At 41.0% G+C, this 25208-nt stretch overlaps 3 protein-coding genes across 6 annotated transcripts; all 3 read right to left on the bottom strand.

Annotated features, from left to right (window-relative positions):
• Positions 1–90: 90 nt before the first annotated feature.
• Positions 91–5842, bottom strand: LOC118409736 (protein kintoun-like). Its single transcript, XM_035811022.1, has 8 exons — positions 5657–5842; positions 5103–5247; positions 4617–4798; positions 4345–4473; positions 3049–4034; positions 2516–2697; positions 2024–2161; positions 91–1636 (listed from the first exon to the last, which is right to left on the bottom strand). Exons 1-8 carry the CDS (start codon positions 5800–5802, stop codon positions 596–598), a joined length of 2949 nt encoding a protein of 982 aa, XP_035666915.1. The 5' UTR covers positions 5803–5842; the 3' UTR covers positions 91–595.
• Positions 5843–6957: 1115 nt separating this feature from the next.
• On the bottom strand, positions 6958–18484 carry LOC118414473 (stress-induced-phosphoprotein 1-like). 3 transcript variants are annotated; one of them, XM_035818542.1, is made up of 14 exons: positions 18446–18484; positions 15942–16151; positions 14309–14450; positions 13978–14134; positions 13553–13718; positions 13178–13304; positions 12911–13013; positions 12512–12632; positions 12024–12120; positions 10557–10681; positions 10281–10317; positions 9514–9617; positions 9072–9235; positions 6958–8781 (listed from the first exon to the last, which is right to left on the bottom strand). In XM_035818542.1, exons 1-14 carry the CDS (start codon positions 18467–18469, stop codon positions 8709–8711), a joined length of 1650 nt encoding a protein of 549 aa, XP_035674435.1. In that variant the 5' UTR covers positions 18470–18484; the 3' UTR covers positions 6958–8708. The 3 variants fall into 3 exon arrangements, with proteins under 3 accessions (XP_035674435.1, XP_035674427.1, XP_035674445.1); XM_035818534.1 differs by lacking the exon at positions 18446–18484 and adding an exon at positions 17964–18121; XM_035818552.1 differs by lacking the exons at positions 10557–10681; positions 18446–18484 and adding exons at positions 10774–10898; positions 17964–18121.
• Positions 18485–20037: 1553 nt separating this feature from the next.
• On the bottom strand, positions 20038–24419 carry LOC118411612 (NF-kappa-B inhibitor epsilon-like). 2 transcript variants are annotated; one of them, XM_035814081.1, is made up of 6 exons: positions 23779–24419; positions 23325–23430; positions 22701–22947; positions 22337–22425; positions 21365–21544; positions 20038–21172 (listed from the first exon to the last, which is right to left on the bottom strand). In XM_035814081.1, exons 1-6 carry the CDS (start codon positions 24162–24164, stop codon positions 21038–21040), a joined length of 1143 nt encoding a protein of 380 aa, XP_035669974.1. In that variant the 5' UTR covers positions 24165–24419; the 3' UTR covers positions 20038–21037. The 2 variants fall into 2 exon arrangements, with proteins under 2 accessions (XP_035669974.1, XP_035669982.1); XM_035814089.1 differs by having other exon boundaries at positions 22701–22944; positions 23779–24417.
• Between the last annotated feature and the right edge of the window lie 789 nt (positions 24420–25208).

Genomic DNA, 25208 nt, shown 5'->3' on the forward strand with positions numbered 1-25208 from the left:
TCCTCTTCAAATTCTTGTAATGATACCACATAGACACCTCCACCCACGTAATATCTTTTGTAGAAAAAAAAACATCATAGAAAATGTAACATCCTTCACAAAAGAAACAGAAAGTCTTTAATACCAGTAAGTTTAGAATCAAGTGAAGTGTCTCAATCCCTATATGCAGTTCCATATGAAACTTGCAAATGGCCTGAATCTCAGTTATTCATTTTTATGTACTCCATCAATTCTCAATTCCATTAAGATTATATATGCTTGTCACTGCTTAAACTTGAATTACTCCATCAAAATACTCCAAACACAACATGACAAACTGTAGCAGTGACACTGATGAATTTACTGTACTAGCTAAATCTGTTCCAAATAATTGCAAATGTTTAAACAAAAATCTAAAAAAGATTCAATTATACTGCTAAATATCAGTCAATCACAAGACTGCAGTCACTGCTGACCCCAACTTGTTAGCACTTGTCAACTTCAATCTCAAACACCCTGCAATATTTGGAATTAATACTTCTAACTTTGCAGGAAATATGTTGAATCTAATAAAAATGTATCCAACATACTAGACTATATAAGTAAGCACTGTTACCTAATCCAACTCAAACATGACTTTGTTGGTGAACTGTACAGCACACTCAGCCCTGTGTTCAGTCACTACCTCCTCCTCACCAGTTTTGACATCCCTGATTGTTAATGCATCCACAGCTTGTGGTTTGGGTTTCTTCTTAGCAGGGTCAGATCCTTCCTTTTTAACATCACCGTCTCCAACTTCATCTTGACCTGCTAGTTTGTCTTCAGACTCTGACACAGACATAGACTCTGTGTTGGACACACCCGTAACAGTGCCAGCTTCTGACACAATTGCTTCACCAAAATCAGCTGTGGTGGGTTCACCTTCTGTCTTTCCATGACCATTTGCTACCTTCTGAGCATTCTGATTATCTTTCTTACTCTTTTGCTTCTTTTTGCTTTTTCCATTCTTTTCATCAAGTTTGTGGATTTCCACCTTGTCCGAAAAAGTGACACTTTTCTTCCCTGAGTTCTTCCTTTCCCTTCCTGTGTTGATGATGGTTTTGTCAAAACCAATTGTGTCTTGAGTAGATGCTCCTTTCTTACTCTGTGAAACATTTGTTGACTGATTGGAGATGGCAGGTTTGCTTGATGTGTCTGTCTTTCTTTCCTCTTCCTCCTTTACCTCCAAGAGTCCACCTTCCTCACCTGATGTCCCTGGTCCAGTCTTACCGCCAGCATTAGAGTCCTGACTTTGACCTTGAGTTTTCCCTTTCTTTTTCCTTCTCCTCCTTTTTGTCTTCCCTGTTGGCACATCTGTATCATTGTCCTTGAGTAAGACATTCTCACCATCTTGTACCGTCTCAGCAGGACTTTCAACACCGTTTCCAGAAACAGACTTCTCTGGCACAGCTTCTGTTCCCAGAGCATTGCCCGAATCATCATCATCATCACTATCCAACCCCTCTCCCTTCTTTCCTGCCTCAATCATTTCACTGACACGCTCCTTAATAGAAGACTTCCCAGATGATGTTTGAGATGAGAGGTTGTCCTCATCTACCGTCACACCTGTGGGAGTGGGTTTTTCTCCCATCTCCTGCTTCTGCACACCCGTGGTCTTCTGTATTTAAAAAATGAAGATATGCAATATTGTAATGTTTACTCATTACGAATGACTACAGACATTACAATGGGAGCCTATGCAGCATACATCATACCAACCAATCCTTGCTGTCCAGGATAAAAACTGTTTGGCCAATGATAGAGTGGCTACTTTTGGTTTTAGCTAGCCATAAATTCCATTCACTAAGCTAACAGATACATTACATTGTCTTTTGTACTGTACAAAACTACTGAAGAATGAGTGATATGTTAAAGTCCCTGGCACCAATTCTATAATTCTTCATGAAAAGTCTTCTGATATACTCACAACATTCTTGGTATTCTACATAGTCTTAACCTAGACCATAGCACAGGAAGTGTTACAAGTCAAAAGCATCAAACTAACCGTGAGTTCAATAGCCAGCTTGTCCTCCGATGCCTCTGTGACCTTGACACCGATCGTGTCAGCAGCCTCAGCCTGACCTTCACTGACCACTGCCTGGACAGCTGCCTCCACACTAGCTTCTGTCAGGAACTGTTTCTCCTGGAAGGACGCAGGGTGGACAATTAGCAGATATGACATTGAATACCTACAACCATTCATATCTCAGTACAGAGTTGGCAAGAACATCCATATATCCATACATCTGCCCTATATGCTACCTTAGGGGTGCATAAAACCTACCTGATTTGAATCCTGGACTTCTACTATCACCCACAAGTGTGGTGGGTTCCTTAACGTGTTTGAGGTGTGGCCTCTCCCCTCACATCTTGCATTGCCCGCAGAATAAACCAATACCGCAACCAACATGCAAATCCAGTTTCAAAATATCAACTCTTAAGCTACAGATGTGATTACGAACATTAGACAACAGCATAACAGCTTTCAAGTACTTACCTCTAAGTTCATGATGTCCACCCCAGCCTTAAAGCTGGCCCACAATCCTTTGCAGCTGTCATCCTTGTGCAGAAGCAGCACGGCATTGTGGGGAGACACGTCCATGGAGGTCCGACCCCGTACCACAGTGTTACCGTCCAGCAGGACCACAAACAGCTGGTAGTACTGCAGCCCAGCGGTACCTGTAGGGATTGGAAATACATGTATTTGTTAAATGCTAACTCATCACCTCTGCATAAAAGTCTTTAAGAATTAGAGCTTACTCTAAACATTAGGACAGCAGGAACAATATCATATCAGTGGCAATAAATGTACTAGTCTAGTATTACAGACATTGCATCACAGGAGGTACATACATTGTGTATATCAACATTAGAATGCATTCTAACAACTTCCTTTGCACTCATGTGCACATAGTTGAACACAAAAGGACATATACTTAGCATGTTTAAATGTTGACAGAAATATTATGATCCTCTGTCACCATTATCTGTGGGTGTGAATAGGTTATTGCAAGTCAGTAACATCAGTACCTGCTGCCTGGAACTGTACACTGATGATATAGCTGGATGTTGAGTAGGTTTTACTGATGCTCTTCTCAATGATGTTAGGGACATGGATGACAATTGTCATACTGTCCTCATCCTGTCTGAAGGTGTAGTCAGGACAGGTGGGGGGAGCAGGTGTGGCTCTAACAGGTGCGGTGCTGACAGGTGTGGCTGAGTCAGGGGGCAGATCCAGGCTTGTGGAGCTGCTTTGAAGCTCATCCTCTTCCACGAAAATGTCCTTGTCTGATGTATTGGCAGTGTCTGTTGCAGTCTCCACTCCAACATCACTGGCTGGACCACTCCCTATCTCTTCTGTCTGAGCTGCTGCTGGGTTTCCACTCCTGCTGTCTGGCTCCACCTCTGACACTCCGGTTGGTATGATGTTCTCTCCATCCTGTATATGGTTCTCCTCTGCTTTCTCTCCCACCTGTACCTCTGTGACTTCCTCCACTAGCTGCTTGTCTTCTGTCCTCCCAGCCGTGAATGGAAGGTCAGCCTCTGGGGCTGGCTTCACCACCAATGTCACGGTCAACCGCCTCTTGCTCTTGTCAAACTTTGCGCCTCCTTTGTTCTCATCTACAGGATAAGGCAGGCTGATGTCCAGCTTGTACGCAGGTTTCTTGGACTCCACCCTCAGCTGTTTCTCAAAGATGTCCAGCTCCAACTTAGCTGCTGACTTCAGCAGAGGAAAGTCAATGTCAACAACAAGTTCCTTAGGTCTTGTGGACGGAGCGGCATCAGGTGCTTCTCGGAAGTTCTGGATATCAAACTCTGATCGGTGCTTGATGGTGTACTTAGGCACTGTGAAATCTTGCTTCTTTTCTGGCTCTTTTTCTTCCTTAGATTTGGATGGGCTCTGTGTTTGTTTTGCCGTTTCTGTGTTTTCTGAAGAGGGACTATAAGGATAGGGAAACTTGATCGGATCATCGTCATTGTCAGGGGTAGCCTGGGGTCCATCAGATGACGGTTTCCTATAAAAGATAGATCAACAATCTGCACATAAATTTGTGCATAACTCAGCAAATTTACATGACAACTGGCTAAAGACCCATCCTACTAAGAATTATGATAGGTTCAGTTGTAGAGCACCTATACAATGTTCAGAAGTAAAACTGCACTTTTCCCTTCCATAAATTGCAAGAAACTAAAATACACAAACTAATGGAAAAACAACAGAAAAACTAAAGCAACAACTGCAATTTAGGAAAAACAGCATCACTATATAATCTAAAGTCCCTCTCAACAAGTCTGCACAAAAATTTTTCTCCAATTTTTCCCCACCTCATCACTGTAGCAGTAGGGTTCCCCTTGTACTTCATCTTGGGAATCTTGATGTTTGTTTTGTCCAGTTTTACCTGGAACTGCCTCTCTAGAGCACTGAAGGCAATGTCATGCACCATCTGTTTGAACCTGCAAAATGGCAATAAGAGTAACATGTTTGTTCCTTTCTTTGTTTAAATCTTAGGTACTCAGTTTTTATTCAAATATCTGTAACGACACGGCATCTTTTTTACATGAAGAAGGCTTTTCTATTTAATGATATATTGTGTTACCTTTTATCAGCAGCGGCCTTTTGTAGCGTCTCCTGATGAAACACAACATCGTACACCATGCAGCGCTGCTTGTCCTTATCCAAGTCCTCCCGGCCTGGTGTCAGGCTGTGTGGAACAGACCAGGTCTGACCCATCCTCCTGCTGGGCCCCTCCCCCTGCACACAGGGCTGGCTGGTGGGTCTCTGGAACAGAAAAAACAATTCATCATGCAGCAGAACTTGTAACAAGTCATCTACATTTTAATGGTACAAAGCCAATTAATGCGTCACTTCAAAATGCCCCTTGCCAGCACTATTGTTGTATTCTGAGTCATTGCCTATCTACTAGAGGTCTATACTTAAGTTGCACAAGAGTTATCAGTTAACACATAGGGGAATAGATTGACTATCTGATACAAGTGATAGGAATAGAAAATTTCAATATGGCATATTGCCACTTGACTTGATGCCTATAGATAAATGTGTGGGGAAACAGGTCTTTCCTCACCTCAATATGCTCATTAGCACAAATGTTGATAAAGCATTTCTTCTCCCCGTCCAGGGAAGTTTTGATAACATAGTGAGGTTCAGGGTTAATGAAGGTGACGTCAGTCCCCCGCTCCCTCTCCATGGCCGTGATCTCTGCCTCATATCTGGAACAGATAAGAAGTCCAGGCTAAACAAGATGACGAACAAGTTTGTAGATAAACTGATCATTTCAAAGAAGGAGGGAGAAGATGTCTACGAAGAGGGGAAACTAACCAGAGGTCAATTGCTTGGAAAATTGAATGAGGTTAAAATTCCATCCTCCATATGAAACATTTTTTTAAAAATGGACATTTATGGGAAAACAGATGTTGCACTTAAGAGCTAAACATTCCAACGTACTGCATGATTATAAGTTCCCATCGACAAATCTCTGGTAAGCAAGGATCTTATACCGTTACTTGTTGCAAGCAAATCGCTTGGCTGCTGACCAATTCGCCCCCCTCCCACTTCGTTTCATCTGAAGAACAAGATAAGATAGGTTTATAATAATCGCATGGGTATCTGATCTTGTACCTTTTCCGGTTTTCTGGATCAGATATTTCCTCGGCGTACTCGGCGAACAGTTTCCTGAACTCCTCGCTCTTGAAAGCTTTCTCAAACCGCTGGAGTTCATCCTGTGTCATGTTCAGGTCTTCCAACTTCTCTCGACCCGACGCCATCTTGGTTTCTGTTGTTATGGCAATTACAGGGACAAACCAGTATATTCAGAGTACAGTGCTACTGGTGCTAAATACTTCACAGAAATGCATTTTAAGAATAATCATCACAAAAATAAACAGACAGTATCATACTAACAGATGTATTGATTTTAATCAGTATGATATTATGGCATTTTGAGAATTTCAACAATGAAGATTATAAACAAACGGTTAACCCCCTCAAGCCTGACGTGAATGCACTTTTATTACTGTACGCTAGAGGGAGCGTTGAGCGTTATATCACGTTGCCCCATCACCAGTCTTTGGCCATGTTGATTTGATTATATGGATGACATCCACGCGCACATCAATTTTCGTCCGTTTCCGAATAAAAAAATATTCCGAATTTATGGTTCGACAAGCAATTTCAATTTGCTAGTATTTTATGAGGGTCTGCATGCTCTTTTTCGTAAGGCATAGGCAGCCTATTTTTATTTCGTAACTCGTAGGGAAAACCATCTTATCTACGTAATTCGTAGCGAGGCGACCAAATTTAGCGTAATTGCCTCCCTTGATTTAGCGTAGTACATAGGGGGTTCTTCTGAATTCAGCGTAAATCGTTGACGGGACCCCCAAGCAGACCCTCTTTTATGAGCAGGTCACATTAAGGTCAGTGACCGGTTTAAAAAAAAACAGCTAGTCAGGGCCACTTACCTGTCAGGCTCAGGGTAACTAGCCTGCTCAACACAACCTTAACTGCTGGGTCGTTTCTACTACTGACCAATAAACTGGTAAATTCCCCTCAATTCCGACCTATACTACTTCAGTATTGAAAGCAGCACTAAAGAGCATCCATGAATAGTTTCATCATGTAAGTATAGTTTTATCATGTTAGTAAATCCATCTCTGATGCCTTCAACAGGACAAAGTGAACTTGTCGTATTCTGACGTAATATCTACAAGGATAGAAGTTGTAAGTAGTTTTAATTTTCTTAGTGCATAGGTGGTTCTTGTATAAGTAAAATGTTTGTAGAACTTATCTGTTAATTCAGGACGTTCAAATTGGTGAAGGCAAGGGGTCTCTTATGAAATCTTTTATCATATTTTGCGCATCATTTGCTCGTACTATATTACTATGTATTTCTACTAGACACAAACAATAACGACTTGCATCTTCCCAGTCCAAATTTCATGTCACATTTATTGTCTTCGGTATCATTTTCATCCAAATCACAAGAAAGGACTGCCAATATAATCATCTTGCATCAAATTACTCTTTATTGTTGAACTTTATAAAAGCTGCTGTTCATGAATGTAACATCACTAAGAGAAAGTGACGAAGCCAGGTTTTTAAGATTCTTGTATGGGACTATGCAAAAAGAACTATCCTACAATATTTACTGCATACAAATTAAGAAACATTGTCTAGTAAGTATAGTGTATTTTGGACCTGCTGGAAAACTTATGTTGATGGCATTGCTGCCCCTACGGCCTGTGAGGCTATGGGACCGGTGAGGTGAAGTGAAACCTGGAAAGATCAGACCTCCAAGTTTGCACATGAATGATGCATTTTCATGAGATTGTAACTATATGTACAGATTAAAATTTACCTGACAGCTTCCCATTTAACCCCCCAGCATGGTGGACAATGCTTATGTCATAGTAAAGTTAGTGCAAACATCTTACAGGTATCAGTCTCTACAGCAGGCATCCTAAAATCAACATTAACAACCATATGTTCAATTAAAGATGGTCATTAACAAACACTGACAGGTTCTGTCAGAAGGCTGAAGCATTGGTGGAAAATTGGATGTTACCTGTTAGAAAGACAGGCCTTTCATGTAGCCAGGCTACTATTCCAAGGACAGAGGTATTGAGTGTTGATATTCATACCAGAGGTACAGTGTGTGATTTAGTGAGACACCAAAGACATCTTCAAATCTACACACTTGGCCTGAGTCGTGCTACATATCAAGGGCATAGAAGCTATTAGCGTACGAGGAATGACAACATGTTCTTAGAATTTTCATGTGGACTAGGGGTCGGAAAAAGGGCCTGGTCCCTGTCAAAAAGGTATTGAAATTAACTCCAAAATAATAATTTGGAAAGCCTGTATACAAAGCTACCACACATGTAATAACTTGCACAGCCTTTAAGACAGAACAGACAAAAGCTATGGGAGCAATGCTCACTTCATCTTATTGTACATCACCTATCAACATCTGACAATATTTTGTGCAACTCAATGTATTTATTTTCAAGTACAAGTCCTGTTAGCTCTTATAAACATATTCTTAAATTTGAGGCTAGATTCATACTGCAATCTAAAAGTACAAAGTACATGCATACAAACGTCCAACATGCACCTAATGAATAGTAGTACTTCTAACAAACATCCATGACAGCATTAAGGTTGGCACCATACTGTCTTCTTCTTTTCCAGACATGATAAATGAAATTTCAATATATTCATAACAAACAAATTTTAGTGCTCAATTGCTCTATGAATCAATTCTTTTGCTCTTACCAGAAGTAAAGTTATTTTTTTCTATTGACTTCATATCAATGTGGGCTCAATCTTTGACAGGCTACGAGAGCCCATATACATGTACCAGACAGGTTTGGGAACATTTAGACACTTCCAGCAAATAAAACATTAAGTTACATCTATGTTCAACATCAATATTACATCTACAATGCACAGGTACCTACTCTTGGTTACTAAGGAAAAATTCACTACAGTTTTTCTGAGTGGTAAACTGATGCCCAAGGACCTGCTCCACCACACTGATACTTGTGCAAAGACTGTGAGTTGCACAGAGTGGTTGACCCTGTCCTTGGTGACTAGCTGAAGGTTGTGACTGGCAGGTGGATCTGTAGGCCCCTTGGTGAGTCCTTTATGTTTCTGAGCAGTGCCTGAAGAAAGGCTAACGGATCTGGATTAACCCTGATTCCATGAGCTTCTGAATCTTGGCCCTAATTTCTGGGTTCTGCAAATGACTGTGAACAATAGGAATGTTTATGATGAGTACATGAATATTATGTCAGAGGCATCAGCATAATTCCCTATAGAAGATTGCAGATTTGATACAAACAATGCTGCTACAGGTAAATGTATTGCTTGGCATGGTCAAGACCTAGCCACACATAGGATAAAAGCATTTTTTGTTATTCTGTTTACAAGCAAAAAAAAACAAACAAGCAAACAAGCAAAGGTACATGAGCAAAAAAAAAATATCCTTAGGATATTTAATAGGAAAATTCCCCATTTAACTATGATCAATACTTACTCATTTAGAGCCCCAGGTTCATTCTGCATCTGATCTAGAATCACCCTCATTGCTGGATCACTCATGATCTGTTGGACCTCAGGATCCGCCATGGCACGTTTCTTGATTTCCTCTGGATCCTGGCTCATGGTCTGGAGACATTTCTTGTAGCCTTCATTTGCCTCCTGTGGGCACAGATGGGAAAAGGTATTACTCCATGTAATTTGTACTGGGCAGGAAGGGATCATGAAGGAATCAATTCTTCCCAGCCAGAGGTGCAACTTTCCTGGGAAATTGTTTTGCTAATTTAAAGTGAGGCTCCCACCTGTCCCCCCAACAATTCTTGGTACCATATCCTAAAACTGAGATTGCTATGAAGCAACTTCTTCTGTCATTTGAGTTAGTTTGATAACATCAAAACATTACCCAAATTAGCTATGTGGCAAGGGAAAATCAAACTTACCGGGTTGTTTGGCTCAATATCTAGTGCCTTAGAGTAGACATCCTGTGCTCTCCCCCACTGCTTCATGGCCTGTAAGATTGCCCCTTTCCTGAGGTATCCCTTTACTGGCACACACAGAAATACAGACAGTGAACGAGCAGGCCATAGGAACATGACTAAAAATTACATAGTACTCTAACAAAGCTGCTCTTGTCACAAACAAGCAAATCACAGACATGATTATACTGAAGTGGTATGAGACACCAAAATACAACATTTTCTTAGTATCTGTAACAAAAAGAGAATACTTCAATGAACATAAATATCTACCCCAAATTTAAACTCTTCTGATATCATTGAACATCAAACCATCAAAAACCATACTTTCAGATGTTAATTCTTCCCACCAGATAATCAGAAGAATGTTCTTTGAGAGTTGCAGTGCAATGTTCCACACCAGCTGCCATGCTCATTGTGATGTAATAACTTCAAGAGTCACCATTTTACTTATTAGCTGGTACAAAGAATCAAGAACTGAAAGTAAAATTTTTCATGGTTCCATCAGTAACACCAGAAGAGCATCTTTGTGAAAATGTCTATGTTATTGAGCAATGATATGATGGTTCAATGCAAAAATGTCAAAAATGTTGGTGTCTTGGTGCCTAACACGCAAGATTACATGAAAACTCTACTCCAGCAATGCCATAAAAATTACTACATCTGATCACACACTAACTGATGCAAGGACAAAAAGCCTACAAGTAAAGTGAAAAGTGTCTTTAACTTACAGAATTTTGGATCCAATCGTACACACTCATCACAGTCCTAAGAAAAAAGCAAATAGTTAATTTTCTTCATTTGCACCACCAAATCAGAGATATTACAGTCAGTGGCACATGCAGGAAATTAAAGAAGAATCACACAGCAAACTATCCACATTGATGCAGTCTCATGCTACAATGTATGCACTGGCAGCATAAAATGCAGAGCAAAATAAATTATGAGTTGGGTTAAAGAAGCTGTGCCCATCTCCGTCGGGGATGTTACAGTCAAAGTGGCGATACCTTAATACCAAGCTGCCACTCCGCCAGTTTTGTATAGCAGAACGCTCGGTTACTGAACAACTTGGGATCCTCTGGGTTTCTCTTGATGGCCTCAGAGTAATGGTTCAAGGCATTAGGGTAGTCACCTGGCATGCAGCAAAGGGAGAAGGGAAGAATGCTTGATCTCACTGCAGCTCACACAAAAACAAAGTTAAACCAGTAGAGAGGAAGACTCTACCTTTATGCCCAGCTCCCAAGCAGCCAGTTTGGTGTAACAGGCTGCCCGGTTACTGTACAGTTTAGCGTCGCCAGGATTTCTCCTGATCGCCTCCGAGTAGTGCTTGACAGCGTTAGGGAAGTCGCCTACCAAACAGGGAAACCAACCTTCAATTATGGTACACAGATTCTGCTCAAGCCTCTTTCACAGTTTTTGGTAGGGCCACAACAGAAAAGGTAGTTGAGGGTTTGAATGAATGTGAAAATTACGTAGTACTGTTCAAATACAAAATATGTTGTCACTACTACTTGAAGCCTGTTATGGGTAAGAAACTTGTATGAAGAATGTGAAGGGGCTTCACTGCACATATGCTGTATACACTTTAAGGTGTAGCATGTGAATGATAACAAGTTTGATAAATCAGATTAATGACTGAAACTGAAAGAAAATTTACAGGGAGAGACTTGCTGTTTCATAAGAGGAAATAAAGAAGATACTACATATGACTGTATAATCTGTCAACAGTGTCAGCCACAAAATCACAAGACCCGTATTGACAAGATAATGTTTATTGTTACATGCTGCTACAGTCTCAACCAGGGAGTAGTGGTAAAAGACTGTAAATTGCAAGTAAACGTCAGTTCTTAAGGTTGACTCTACTATGTGCATGTTTCAAGTTTCAGGTTAGGCACAGAGTAACCCAGAAATAAAAAAACATGCATCAAATGTCTTTGGTTTATGACCCTGTAACAATAAAACATAAAAATTGATGAAAAGAACATCAACTATCATAGGATCTGGAGCTAGGCTCCAGTCACACCATTTGGCAAGATATCAATTCTATGACATCACCAGATACCCCATCAAGGCATTATATACATATTATATATATACCCCATTTATATATATATATATATGAATTTTATTCTATTTTTCTCATAGTATGAGAGTCTCTGTCATAAGAACATACTTACCGTTTTTATGTAGTAGTATGTGTTCAAAATTTATACTGGACTCTGTCCTTTTCAACAGGGAGACACACATCTACATCTCTCAGAGATGTTTGCAACATATTCTTAGTCAATCTAAAACTCTTTGAACATGATTATTTTACATCCTTCAGGTTGGGCATGCAAATCTAAAAAGCTGCTCTTAAGCTGACCTCATTGCTGAAAATTCTTCCCACATAATTTGCTAAGTTAAAAAAAATCATGTTCCTCAGTGATAAAAATGATGGGGAAAAGCCTATTGGCCATCAGATGTTTCTGCACCTTTCTGGAAGAGTTCATTGCCCAGTGCCTTTTCCTCTTCAGCCTTCTCTGGGTCGACATACGATTTTGCCTCGTATTCTTTCAGCAGCTTTTCAGCCTAAAAGATACCAATGTACAGCCTTTATAAAATTGAAGGTTCACAGTTTTTTCATTCTGTACCTAAAAGTTAATCATAAATAACATAAAAGACTGGAATTTGTCTAATTTATACATGTGAATAAAGGAACACTAATTAAAACAATTTTTACATAATTGAAAGATGCATTGTGATACATAGTTGAAATGGTGATGAAATGGAAGTTGATGAAATGAAATTTAATATAATAATGAACATAATAATGTTTGTTCTGATCTGTTTATATCAATACAGCATTTAAAGGAAAGACAGGGTGAGAAAAGAAAACAGTACAAAAGAAATGTAAGACAGATTAAGGATATCTACACTTATCATAAGTTACAAAGCTAGCCTGTATCAGCCTTTGCCTCACCTCCTGACACTTCTTCAGGGCCTCTGGTGTACGGTGCTCTGTTAGGGACTTGTTGTAGTAGGTGATTGCATCTTTGTACTTGTCCTCCTTGAAGTAAGCTTGGCCGATACGGAAGAACGCCCTGTTGTAGTTGAAAAATCAGAATTGACTTTTGATATAATATTTTACTCATATCAGCTTCGTTGAGACAGAAACCCCCACCACTTGTTATTTTTTCTCCCTTCGTCCTCCTGCACATGATTTCTGCAAGTGCCCTTACACAAGCTAATGACTGTAAAAACACAAGTGCTAATCACATCCAACACATACAAATATGTTAACATACAATAATGCAACACAAAACGATGACATACATAACAGCTTTACTGTCACATCCAAGGTACAATGATGAAAACCCACTTTGCTATCAGCTTGAAGTCTGACCGGACTTCTCGGCCCCTCTCAATGGCCTTCTGACTCTCCTTGATACAGTCTTCTAACCGGTCCATCTCATAGTACACAGCTGCAAGAATTATAACAAACTTTTCATACAATTCAATTGTCAATATTCTAGTTTAAAGAAATCAACACAGTTGCATTCAAGAAGAATGTAAATATGGACTTGTCACATGTTTTCCACATTTTCCATATGTTTCTAAGATATGAACTACAAAGAAAACATCTGACCGGCTTTGTTAGTGAGGAAGGTGATGTCATCAGCGTCTAGTTCTATAGCCTTGTCGTAGTGCTGAAGAGCCGTCTCAAAGTCCTTCTTCTTGTAGGCCTCATTGCCCTTCTTTTTCTCCTCCTTTGCCTGAACAAGAAATCATAAGTAACAGTTCAAATAGAACATGTGTGACACCTCCATAGACCAGCTTGACATCTGAATTCTTTACAGTCCTCCCAGAACTAATTAGAATAAGGTATTTAGGGTTTGGTTTATTGAATTTTGCTGCCCACAGATCAAATGTTACATAAAAATAACTAGCCAACAACATCAACTAGTATTTTCTAATTTCTAGCCTGGTGTGTGTGGATGAATCAAAGTTAAGGATGCCCCACCTCCTTCTGTGCATCTGTCAGCTCTTCTTCCTCCTCCTCCATGGGTTCAGGCTCGTCTTTCGCAGGAGGAGATGATCTCTGGTCCATGTCTTCCTCCCTTGCCTGCTGAAGGTCCACTCCCAGAAGGACACTTAAGGTGGTCATGATGCGAGGGTCTTGAAGGTGGCTGGAACAAGACAATACACTTTTCATCAACTGTTTGTATCAGTATTCAGTATACTGGAGTTGTACGGATGAAAATCAGGTTCTTTATTTTGAAAGTTTCGTTAAGAACTTTTAAATACAACAAGGTGAATTTCATTGAAGTCTTAAAGATAAAATGCAGAAAAGCTACTCAAACTATCTACACAAGATTGATGTAGCTACTGACAACATAACTTTCTTGGTGACGTTAATAATTATGCTTGAATAAATTGGACACTGACTTCCCGAGTGCCTGTGGGTTCTGCTGCAGCTGCTTGAGTTTGTCCATGTAGTCTGGCTGTGCCAGGAAGCCCTTGGTTCTGGGGTCCCTCTGGATCCGCTCCATTATTCCTGGGGCAGCAAAGGGGTTCCCACCAAGTGGCTGGCTGCCAGCAGGGCCTGTTGGATACAGAAGTTTCTCTTTTAACTTTTTCATGTGTTTCAAAGTCCTAATTTCCTCAAGATCAACAATTGGATAGCAGGAAAGATTGTGTTGGGTCGTATACATGCAACACTAGAGCATGATATTCTTTTTTGTCCTCTTTTTCATCCAACTTTCAAATATCCAAATACCTGTTAAGTGAGCTTGTGTATCCTTGACTCCATCCTTCAACTGTTGATTTTCTGGGTCCAGTTTGAGGCCTTCCTCGTATGCCATCTTGGCCTCCTCATATCGGCCCAGAAATGACAAGGCTGCACCCTTCCGAGAGTACCCCTGCAGGGATAGTATAGATTTGTCTTTAGTTCAGGGCTGTCTCCAGGACCCACCCCTCTGTCCTGAGATGGAAATCTGCTTCTTGGGACAAAAATTTCACCCTGTCCGTGCCCAAAATCTGAATGTCGTTAACTGAATTTGATGAAGATGTCTTTTCATAAGCATAAAACAACTGATCTAACAACGAAAATGAACAGTGGGGAGGTAAAAAAGTTACAGCTCTGCTTTTGTTGATGCTCAAATTTCTCCACAATGACTTGTATTTTGGCTGCGATGGCAACAAAAATAGACAGAGTAAACCCTTTTGCTTAGAGTTCCTCTTCAACAATTGTAATTTTTGTAGGCAGTCAGTGAAAAGCCACACTAAGGCCACACCAATTTAATTTCTTGGTTCACAGATTTTTTCATAAAGAATATGGAGCGAGAGGGCGAAATTAAAATAAAAATAAAAATTGTAAAATGGTTGGGGTAAAGGTAACGGCTAATCCAAAACATAAAGAAAAAAAGCTTTCAGCTTGAAAAAAGTACAAAAACACTATTTTTGTACAGTAACAGCACCTGTACCCACACTTTAAGGAGCTTATAATATAAAGGCCAATTTGCTACACCAGAAAGTTGGTGAATGGTTTTATCAATGGTGAAAATTTGCTGAGTGGTAATTTTTATTTTTATTTCTTTTTCAAAAAAATAGGAGCGAGCGAATCTGTGAACCATGAAATTAAATCGGTGTGGCCTAAGGAACACACTGGGGAATACTCAATACACTAAGGGACAACTGGAAGGGGTTTTGATCATGTTCAAAGAGCATTAACTTTTGATTAAGTACCCCGATGGGAGATAATATGTTCCTCCTACTACTACTCCTAGCAATGGGGATCAGGTCTTCTCAAATATGTGAGATTATCATTCTTTATGTGACTGAAAGTTCAGTTAATACTTAATGGCACATAACCATTTCCATATTCTGTACACATACTTGATTTTATATCCACTCAAAGAATGAGTCACTCATCTATAGACACATCTACCGGTAGCAAGCACTAATTTGACTAAATGCATCAGATACCGTGGTAAAAGGGTATCACTAGTACCAAGGAGGTTTCTTTAACCTCCTTGCTAGTACTAGTAGTAGTCCTCCTGATTTGCCAAATTCCTAATTGGAACTTTCTAGATTCGGCACATATTTGCATACTTGGATTTGGTTCAAAATAAAGACACATGAAACTTGTCTTCTTAAAGATCAAAGAAATTCCAAAAGAGACTAATCTTTACTTTACTACTAAGTTTACAGGTGTTTTAACTGACAGTCAATTCTTTTTCTTATATGATTCCTGTTTGTAAAATTACAACTAATAACAACACATGCATGCATGAAAAATCACATCACAGCCATATTTTGTTTCCATCTACATCTACTTGTCTTATTTGTTTGTGGCCTTTCAAAATGACTGATTCACCACAAGGAACACACAAGATCACCAGTCTCCTTACCTTAACCCAGTCTGGCTTTAGCTCGACTGTTTTGTTAGCGTCCACCAAGGCCAGCTCATAGTTAGAGGCCTTGGCCAGTGCAGCAGAGCGGTTGCTATACAGGACATGGTTGTTGGGATCTATCTTGATGGCCTCCCCGTATAGTCTTATCGCCTCCTTAGTGTCCCCTGAAGTCAGAGCACGGTTTCCTTGGTCCTTCAGCTCTGCTACCTGAGGAAACAACATACAGACAAACTGTCATCAAAATGTAAAAAAAAGGTGGATCACATGGCGTTAGTCTTAAAGGCACTATGACTAAATTAAGTTAGGAGACACAATTAAGCCTATCTTCTAGTCCTCTATGAGCTAAAGATCAAGACAGTTCTTTTTCATCAGTAAACTGATTATGACCATTATTAACTTATGAGTACAAGACCCTCCAATTCTAGTTTGTTCACAGAATCATTACATCATTATGGCTGATTTTTTATGTTCTAGGAATTACAACGGCTTTGCAGATTATATTATTTTGCTGATATAACATGCATTGGCATAATACCGGTCATAAGCCTTATACCGGTCGATTAAAAATAGTGGAACTTAAAGAGATCTACACATGCTACAATAGTTATTTCTGAGGTATGCACACTTCAGACATCTAGGTGTCCAATACATAATTTACAAAGCATCGATAACAATGCATTCGAAGACAACAAGGCCAAAAGTTTTCAGGTCATTTTCGGGGCAGGCGAGCTCGTCGTGGGACAAACACACTGTCACGTTCATCGCCAGATTTGCAGATAATAATCACATGTGCTCACGGCACAAGACGAGCATGATTCAACAGCAATCTTGAATTTAGTTTGGTGACCTACAACTCGTGTAAAAGTGTGAGGAACCGTTGCATAATAGCCCGGATCTACGGCTGAATGGGTCAAATTGAACGTACGCCACCATTTTCCCGCCATTTTTAATGCTACGGCCAGCAGTAAAGTTTTACGTCATAGCGGTTGTGACGGACCAAAATTAAATGAAAATTCTTGTCAGTATACGCCCATTTTCTCATGACTTTTTGTATGCTCATGCAGATTTTTGTTTTGTGCAACTACTAACAGGAAAGAAAGGAACAACAGAGGATGAATAAAGGTACATAGCGGCAGTTAATTGTGCCGTGTTTCGTTCGACCGGTATAGTGCACCCCCTTCCAACCACGCGCCCGTTCTCCGTGCAATTCCGCGGTGTGTTCCAATTACGATATTATGTTTTTAGCAGGACCAGAGAGACAAAATAATTTACACAGAAGAAGTGGCAAAGGTAAGCTGTAACAGCAACATGTAACTGGAGAAAATGATGCGTTGATCATTTGCCAAATTAGCATTGCTTGAGAAATTGCAGTAAACCGACCGGTATTATGCCAATGGATGTTACAACCTGTTTTTGTTTTTTTACTCTCAAACATGTGCCTGGTGGTCCAGGAGAGCAAGGTGTTGTTATTGCTAACTTCTTCAAATAAAAAGCATTCTATCGTTTGGAGTGCGGAAGTTTCCTACAGTAAGTATGCAAAGTTGATTCGTGACAAAACAATTTCCTTGAACAGTAAACCATTCATGTCAGTATGCCTGCCATTCGGGAGTAGTCCCACACGCTAATGTAAATGTCACTAACGTTTCACACACGGCGAAAGTGAAACCAGTAATTGAAATTATGAAAAGAACAAGCAAATCACCATTTCTTCTACCACTATCAAGTAAACTTCGTGTTGTTTACGATCCGATGAAATCTAAAACATATATATGCGTTGTTAAAGGCTGAAGCTGCTAGTAGCTTGACATGTTTCCAGAGATCGCTTGGCTCGTGGCTAGCATGGTCGCCCCCCTCCCCACTTCCCTGTTCAGATCGAACGGAGCTGGACGGAGTGAAGTCTAAAATCACAAAACTGGCACAGCGGTAAAATTCTCACCGGCTTCCGACCAAATAAACTAGGAAAGCAGATCGTACATTTGGGCCCCGTATCATTCACGATAAAACTAGTACTCTACCCACCTTCTTCTGCAAATCTTCCGCCATGGTAGAAGGTTTGTGTGGACTCAATGTGTGGACATGAGAATCTCGAAGTTTCCACGGAAATTAGCATATTATAATTTATTTCTAATCTGAGCATTGCCATTGGCTGGTGCGTCATGACGCACGTGACCACTTGCCTCGTGGCCAGAAACCCAGAAACAATGCCATAGAGATATTGGCTCATCGGATGTGTATGTTACCCCAACATTTCGGGTTTCTTATGCAGTGGTAACATATGCATCGTGTTAAACGATTGCAGCAAACATCTGACCCTAACAGAATGTGAGTTATAGGATTGTCATGATTGACATGAGTCACATGACAGTCAGAGCAACTGGTATTATAAACTGGTCACCTCCTTGGTCACAATATTCTAACACTAGTAACACTAACAGTATTCCCAAAACCTTAATTTCTCTTCCGGGCTGCACAAAGCTTCAGGCAGCCGTAAGGTAACCCACCTTCTTCTGCAAACCTTCCGCCATGGTAGAGAAGGTTTATGTCGACTCAATGTGTGGACATGAGAATCTCGAAGTTTCCACGAAAAATCTGCCACTACTCTCCCATGACCAAAACCTCTGCTTTAAGTTGAATAGTGACTTAATAGTGTCTGCTTGTGGAAAAGTCAGTTCAGTTCGGCTGATATTCATTATGTCAAATCTGATTGACGTAAGTCAAAAATCCAAATAGTTTTATCCGTTTGGCCTCAAAATTCGACAGTAAACGGTTTGCATTTTGCGTTCACGATGGCAAACCGTTTCAATTCGTTGAAAAAAGGCATGGTAATGCGCGGTAAATTCATCATAGCATCATTTGCATAATTTCGAGTACTAGTATCACCTACACTCCATATAACGTTAAGCCATATCACAGTCATTTCGGGTTAACTTGAAAACATAACAACAGCGTTCGTCGGTTAACAGGTGTAACGCTTAATATGGCCAGCCATAGTTAACGTTAACCTTATCATAAAGTTTCTGCAAACCAAGAAACCTCCTAGCTTGCCCAATCCACATCCATTATCCAACTCCTACCTACCCCTGGTGAAAAATCACCCAGTGAGAAGCGCACAGGTCGGACAAGGGAACTTATGGAGTGCACTGAATGTTGCAATTGGCCGCGGCGGGCGACACCGGGATAGTAAATAATACTATTAAAATGGGGCATTTTCAAGCTTGGCGCTTTTCACCAGCAAAATCATGACCATTTCCTTATATGTCGTTGGTGGGGTTGGTGGGAGGCTGATAGATAAATATGGCATAAGGAAAAGGTCACGATTTCCCCCCCACCAACCTCTGCTTGGCACCACCTGTCAGGGGCGCTGGCACCCCGGGAGGATAAGTCAGTGGCGAGTCCCGGTTATCTGAGTGCGGGATTTTCCACTTTTCTCGGTATTGTCTCATGGCCTGTCAGGAGAGAATTTGAACTTCTGTCAAAACTTTATCTATATGACTCATTTTGCTCTAATAAAAGTGAAGTTACTGAATGGAAAGGGGATCACTCCCTTAATACGATCTTCAAGCTAGCAGATGTATGACTCTGCTTGCCTGTGAGGTTTAAACTTCGTCGATGTATACGTCTGGTTTTAGAAAGGCAGTTAATGTAAATAACACTGAAAATCGACGTACACGACTGACTGAAGCCATACAATTGATTGGACAGTAGTATACAATACAATCAGGTAGGCATATAGTAAAGTCAAATTTAACTACCTTGCCTTTGAAGCCTTGCACATGTCTGAAGTTTTGGTTTCATCTTCTGATTTCGTGCTTAGCTACTTGGGACCTGTCCATGCACAATTTGTGGATGTGTGTGACTGTGCATTTGCCTGATTGATCAGGAAAAATCACAGAATGACTCACTTTCCTAGCTCCTCATAGAGGTTCCGTACATAAAATGAAGGAATAGGAACTGTAGCAGCATCTGGAGTCGTTGTGGATTTTTCCATGCACAACTAAACGTCTAGTGTCCTTGTGACACAGTAGAAAACTGAACCTTCACTCCAACTATAGATGTGCTGGACTGCTGGTATTAAACAATACACATAGACATACTCAGCTTTATTTTTTTTAATTCCTTTTCAAAAAGGTAACAAATCATGGAAATACCAATGAAGTTGAATTCAAGACAGTCACTGTACACTAAAAAATTCCAGTCAAGATATGCATTAAATACACCAAGAAGTTTCATCATAGATTCAACCAAATCCATCCTAAGTTTTGTAAGCTAATACAGAGCAGAGTTTATCTTTCTAGTGATTCTCTGGCTATGTCTGATGATGATGTCTGGCTAAGTCATTCACCTAAAAATGGTATTTACATGTTTCAATGAAAATTGTGAAGATACAATTGTAGAAAGAAAAGCAAGCAAGTCACCCAAAAAAAAAAACATTAACGTTACAGAAATTCTGATCAGACCATTATATTGTCATCAGTCATTCCTCTGTTTGTGACATTGACAGACTGAAACTTGTAATCATTAGAGATACTGATGTCTAACATTGGTACATGACAGGGTGCTTTTCAAGCTTCCCTTCTATAGCTATCATGTAAATACCTATGAACTTTTCTATCAAGTTGGCAGTATGCTAAGATGAATCTGATAACTCTTCCTCAGTTGGTGCACAGCCATCACATTTCACCTGTCTTTCCAAGTGTAGTAAAAAGTTTCATTTGTATTATCACTATATATACAAAGAATAAAGTGACTGACTTGGTCCCATAAAGTACAGTATGCTGGTTCAAATTTCATAATGAAGGACTGACTAGCCTCCCTTAGTCATATTCTGTACTGACTGCCTTATTTACACAGCTATGTATCCCTGGCGATAGTTCAAGGACTGAAGCTATTTAGTCAATCTCTCCCACAGACGTCTTTCATGTGCTGAGCATGTATTATAATGTTTCAAACACACCTACAAACATCTTTACACAGAATCACAGAACTAATTTTGCTCTGTACAAAATTCTCATTATATGAACTTGGTGAGTCTGGTACAACACATCCTAAATCAGTCTCTGTTTCTCATTTCAGAGCATCTAAGTTGAACATGTTCACATGTCCAAGTGGACAGGCTGTCCCCCAATCCTGATGTCATCATACAACATGGAGGCGATGTCATCATCTCCTGCAGCAAGGTCCTGTGGTGTGTCCTCCTCTGTGTTTGACAGGTTGGGGTTGGCGCCAGCCTATGTCATGGACAGAGTATGGGGTAAGAATGGATGTACAAATATGGCATAAGAGATATTTTATGAAAACAGGTACTCCAACAGGTGTTGACCACCTGATTGATTGAAACAGCTATGGAAAGAACAAGTAAGAGATAAAACTGGGAAGTTGAGAATGGCATGCAATGTGTTAATAAATTTTGTCCCACACACCTGTATGAGGAAGGAGGTGATCTCCTGGTGCCTTCGCCCCACAGCCAGGTGCAGCGGAGTGCAGCTGTTGTACATTTGTGTGTCCACCTGCGCCCCGCATCCAAACAGCAGCGCCTTCACCATCTGTATGTCATTCCTCTCCACCGCATGGTGCAGGGCTGTGCGGCCGCTCTTACCATCCTGTCAACACAAAAAAAGGAAATACTGAGTACATAACAGAATTGCATAACAATTTCTATACTTCATACTATTTTGGATGGCAAAGTCCAGCAGAACTGAGAAAATGTACTGGGGACTTTTTTTACCCATACTGCTATATTGGGAAAGCACCCTCTGCATTAATCTCCAAGCAGATCCTGCAATGGCATAAGATAGTACCAAACTGGCCAAAGAGTAGTCAGCCAAGAGGTCTCCATTTGCCATGTAGCGAAACACACTCCTAAACCGGCTTTACTCCTCTGCCGGCTTTTGATATTATCTTATGCTATCGTAGGATCTGCTTGGAGATTACCTCTGCATATGTGAGTGACAAAACAGGAACTCAAGTGATGATGGACAAACACCTCTGTCCAAACATGTAACTAGGACCATTGCATAGGGGAATACAAAAAGAGGAAGTGAGTCTAACCCCCTAATGGCAAAGTGGGGATGTCCCAGGAAAATGAATCCAATCTCTTCTATCTTTGGTGGGGATTCCCATAGTTTTGAAAGCTCAGCAGTTGTTGAGCAAACAAGGCAGAAGCAAGTCCAAACTAGCCTGGACAAGTTCCACTTTCACAATATGGGGGAAGTCCCAGGGACTTCTTTAGTCCAGGGCAACCAGAAAAACATGCACAAGTATATCTATAAGTGTCGGTTATCTATTTTTTTTCAACTAATGTTCACTTCTAGGCAAATATCTGACTCACTGCAGGCATGACTCATTAAGCAATATCATGTCAGTACCAACAAAGGGAGGTGAAAGGTACTTACTTGTGAATTCACATCTGCACCAATAGAAACCAGGTACTGGACAATGTCGTAGTGTCTCTCAGAGGCAGCCAGATGCAGACACGTGAAACCTACACAACAAAGAAAAAGAAGTTAAATTGAGATTGAGAAGTTAGTCACTAGCACTTTCAACACTTCTCTTTATCCCTTCATGAGTCAGCATTCCAAAGTCTACAATTCAGCAAGATCAGGTGACATTAGGGGAATCCCCAGAGGTGAATACCCTCATTACAAGGTGCATTGCACTACCTATAATTTTTTCTTCCATGAAGAGGAAGTATTTTCACATCTCACTTTAGGGCATAAGACTAGCTGCAGATTTTAATCCATGACTTAAAAAACTCACCTTCATAGTCCCTCTGCTCCAGGTTCTGTGGTATCCTCTGAAGCTGGCCCAGGTGCCTGTGTTTCACCTCTGTGGAGCTGACTGGTGTGGTGAGTGCCTGTACCAGACTGCCATTGCCCCTCAGGCAGGCGTGGTGAAGGGGTGTGCGCCCATTCCTGTCAGGGATGTCAAGCGAGGCACCGTGCACCAGCAGTTGTCTGGCCACCTCAGGCTGGTCTGTCACTGTCGCCAGGGCCAATGGAGTCTGCTGAGAACAAGGCAGAGGTTAACTATGTTGCTGAAAGTTGCAACATTTACACAAAATAGTATCTACGATACATTTTTGGAATGAAAAAATGTTTTGTGTAGTTAACTTTTTCTTAAATTCATTCTGGTAAGTACTTGTGGGTTTGCATTGGCCTCAGAAAACAGCTTCAAATTTTGCAGCTTCTTTCAAACACCATAAGCATGAAAATCTTATGGAGGAAACTTTGATTTGGGGTGAATGTGTAAACTTACTACTACAATAATAGCTATTAACTTCGTAGGCTGGCGGGAAAGCAAGCCACTCCTGCTAAATAGCACAGACTGAATGGCTTTATTGTTTGCCAATCAGGTCACGTGACACAGACCAGGTTGCCTCACCTGTTGTAAGTGGTTTCTGATGTCCAGGTGGTCTGGGGAGGGCGCAAGTTCCAACATTCTGTCAACTACGTCTGGTCTGCTGTGGATCACCCCCATATGAAGCGTTCTGTAACAACATTTGTAAAAGACATTGAACATTTGCAAACAACAAGTGATCACGCAGGCAGCGCGTGATTCTTTTGAAGTGCGCAGGAAGAATTCTGGACTGTTGGGGTGAATAACCTGGGAAAGTCCCTGAGTAACGCTCTACCCCCTAGAGCGGACAGATAGTGCGCACCAAGAAATGAGTGCGAAAATGATTTTTTTGCCTTAGTGTTCTTCAAGTTGTCTAAGACACACGATAGATTTGAAAATAAGGACGTTGATTAAAACAAACGGGGGAAACGCGCTAGTATTGCCTCCAGCAGTTCACCAATTATGAAAAATTGTGACGTGGGTAAAATTTGTTACATACGTGTCACCGTCTTGGTCCTGGCAGAAGGCTTCTCTCGCCAAATTCTCCCGTAGTTCCTCGTTGGGGTCCTCGTCTGGTTCGATACAGTCATCTTCTGTGTCTTCCTGGCACGATTTGCTGGTTTCTTCCTCACTCTGTGTCGGCTGCAACCTCTCCACCACTTCCTCTGGTCTTCCCACCAGGGCGGGCTGTGGACTTTGGTCCTCGGACGAGTGGAGCGAGCACTTCTGAAAGTCCTGTGAGAGACAATTGTCACCGACAGACTCATAAGCTGAATCAAATCTGTCCGTATCCACGGATAGGTTCATCAATTTCCTAGCTTCTGGTCTGATTTCGTCCAAGCCAGGCGCACTGTCAGTCTCCACGTCCCAATCCAACGTAGCCATGTTGAAACAAATTTCAGAGACGAAAATGGCAGACGGTCAACAACTGCTGGTTTTCTCGTACAAACGTCCAAAACTCGGCTCGAGTGTGACACAGTTGCGGTCAGAACGACTCTAGATAGTCTAAAGATACGACAAATGCGAGATCAAATGCGGCTGTGGTCTCTTCGTGCGAGAAAACGGTGAAAAACTAACATGCGCAACCGCCACGCAGTGAATTTTATGTGACCAGACTGGGAAAATTTTGGTGGGGGATTCCCCTTCGCGTGTTCGACCAATAAACACGTGGAAGTATATCACATGACTCTTATGACCAATGATAAGGTGGGGTTTTGAATACATGATAGGGGGAATCCCCTTGTAGGTGGAGCCGTGAGTCATTTTCTGTCCCCACCTTCTGCCAACTACGCATTTGTCTTGTGCAAAACAACTCGAGCGCGAAACTGATTACCTGGAAACGCAAGTCATGACGGATGCAGGGTGAGACACCTGGAAAGTCCCGCGTGATGGCGTGCTCAGCCTTGCGTACTAACTTTTACACGTACACGGCAAGCCATTAACATGTTTATATAATAACGTTTAAAACGTTACATGACCTTACATGGCATTCAGAGCCACGACCTTGATTATAGAAGAATATAGTTAACATTAGATATGTACCACGGCGGTATCTTGACGAAGAAACTATCTGTGGCGGCATTTATCAAACCCAAAAGTCATGAACCCACGAAATCATATAAAGTGGGATGTCCGTAGTCCTACATAGTCTATCCATTTCCCTCAAAATATCTGTTGTTGTTCGGTTTATAGGCCACACTGGCTTCATTTTATGGATGACATCCTCTGGAGACCCCAAAACTATGCTTGAGGGCGAAAAAATAATGATAATAAATGCTGCTAAAGTTAAAACCGGTTAACCCCGGACCAAGGAGTTTTAAAAACCTCCTCGATAGGACTAAACATCCAGTCCTTTCTTTCTCAGGCCTGGTTTGTCTAATCATCTGCACTCTCCTTCCATACAATAATGACAGGCGTGATAGGTATGGT

This window comes from Branchiostoma floridae, chromosome 1, assembly GCF_000003815.2.
Source record: "Branchiostoma floridae strain S238N-H82 chromosome 1, Bfl_VNyyK, whole genome shotgun sequence".
NCBI lineage: Eukaryota > Metazoa > Chordata > Leptocardii > Amphioxiformes > Branchiostomatidae > Branchiostoma > Branchiostoma floridae.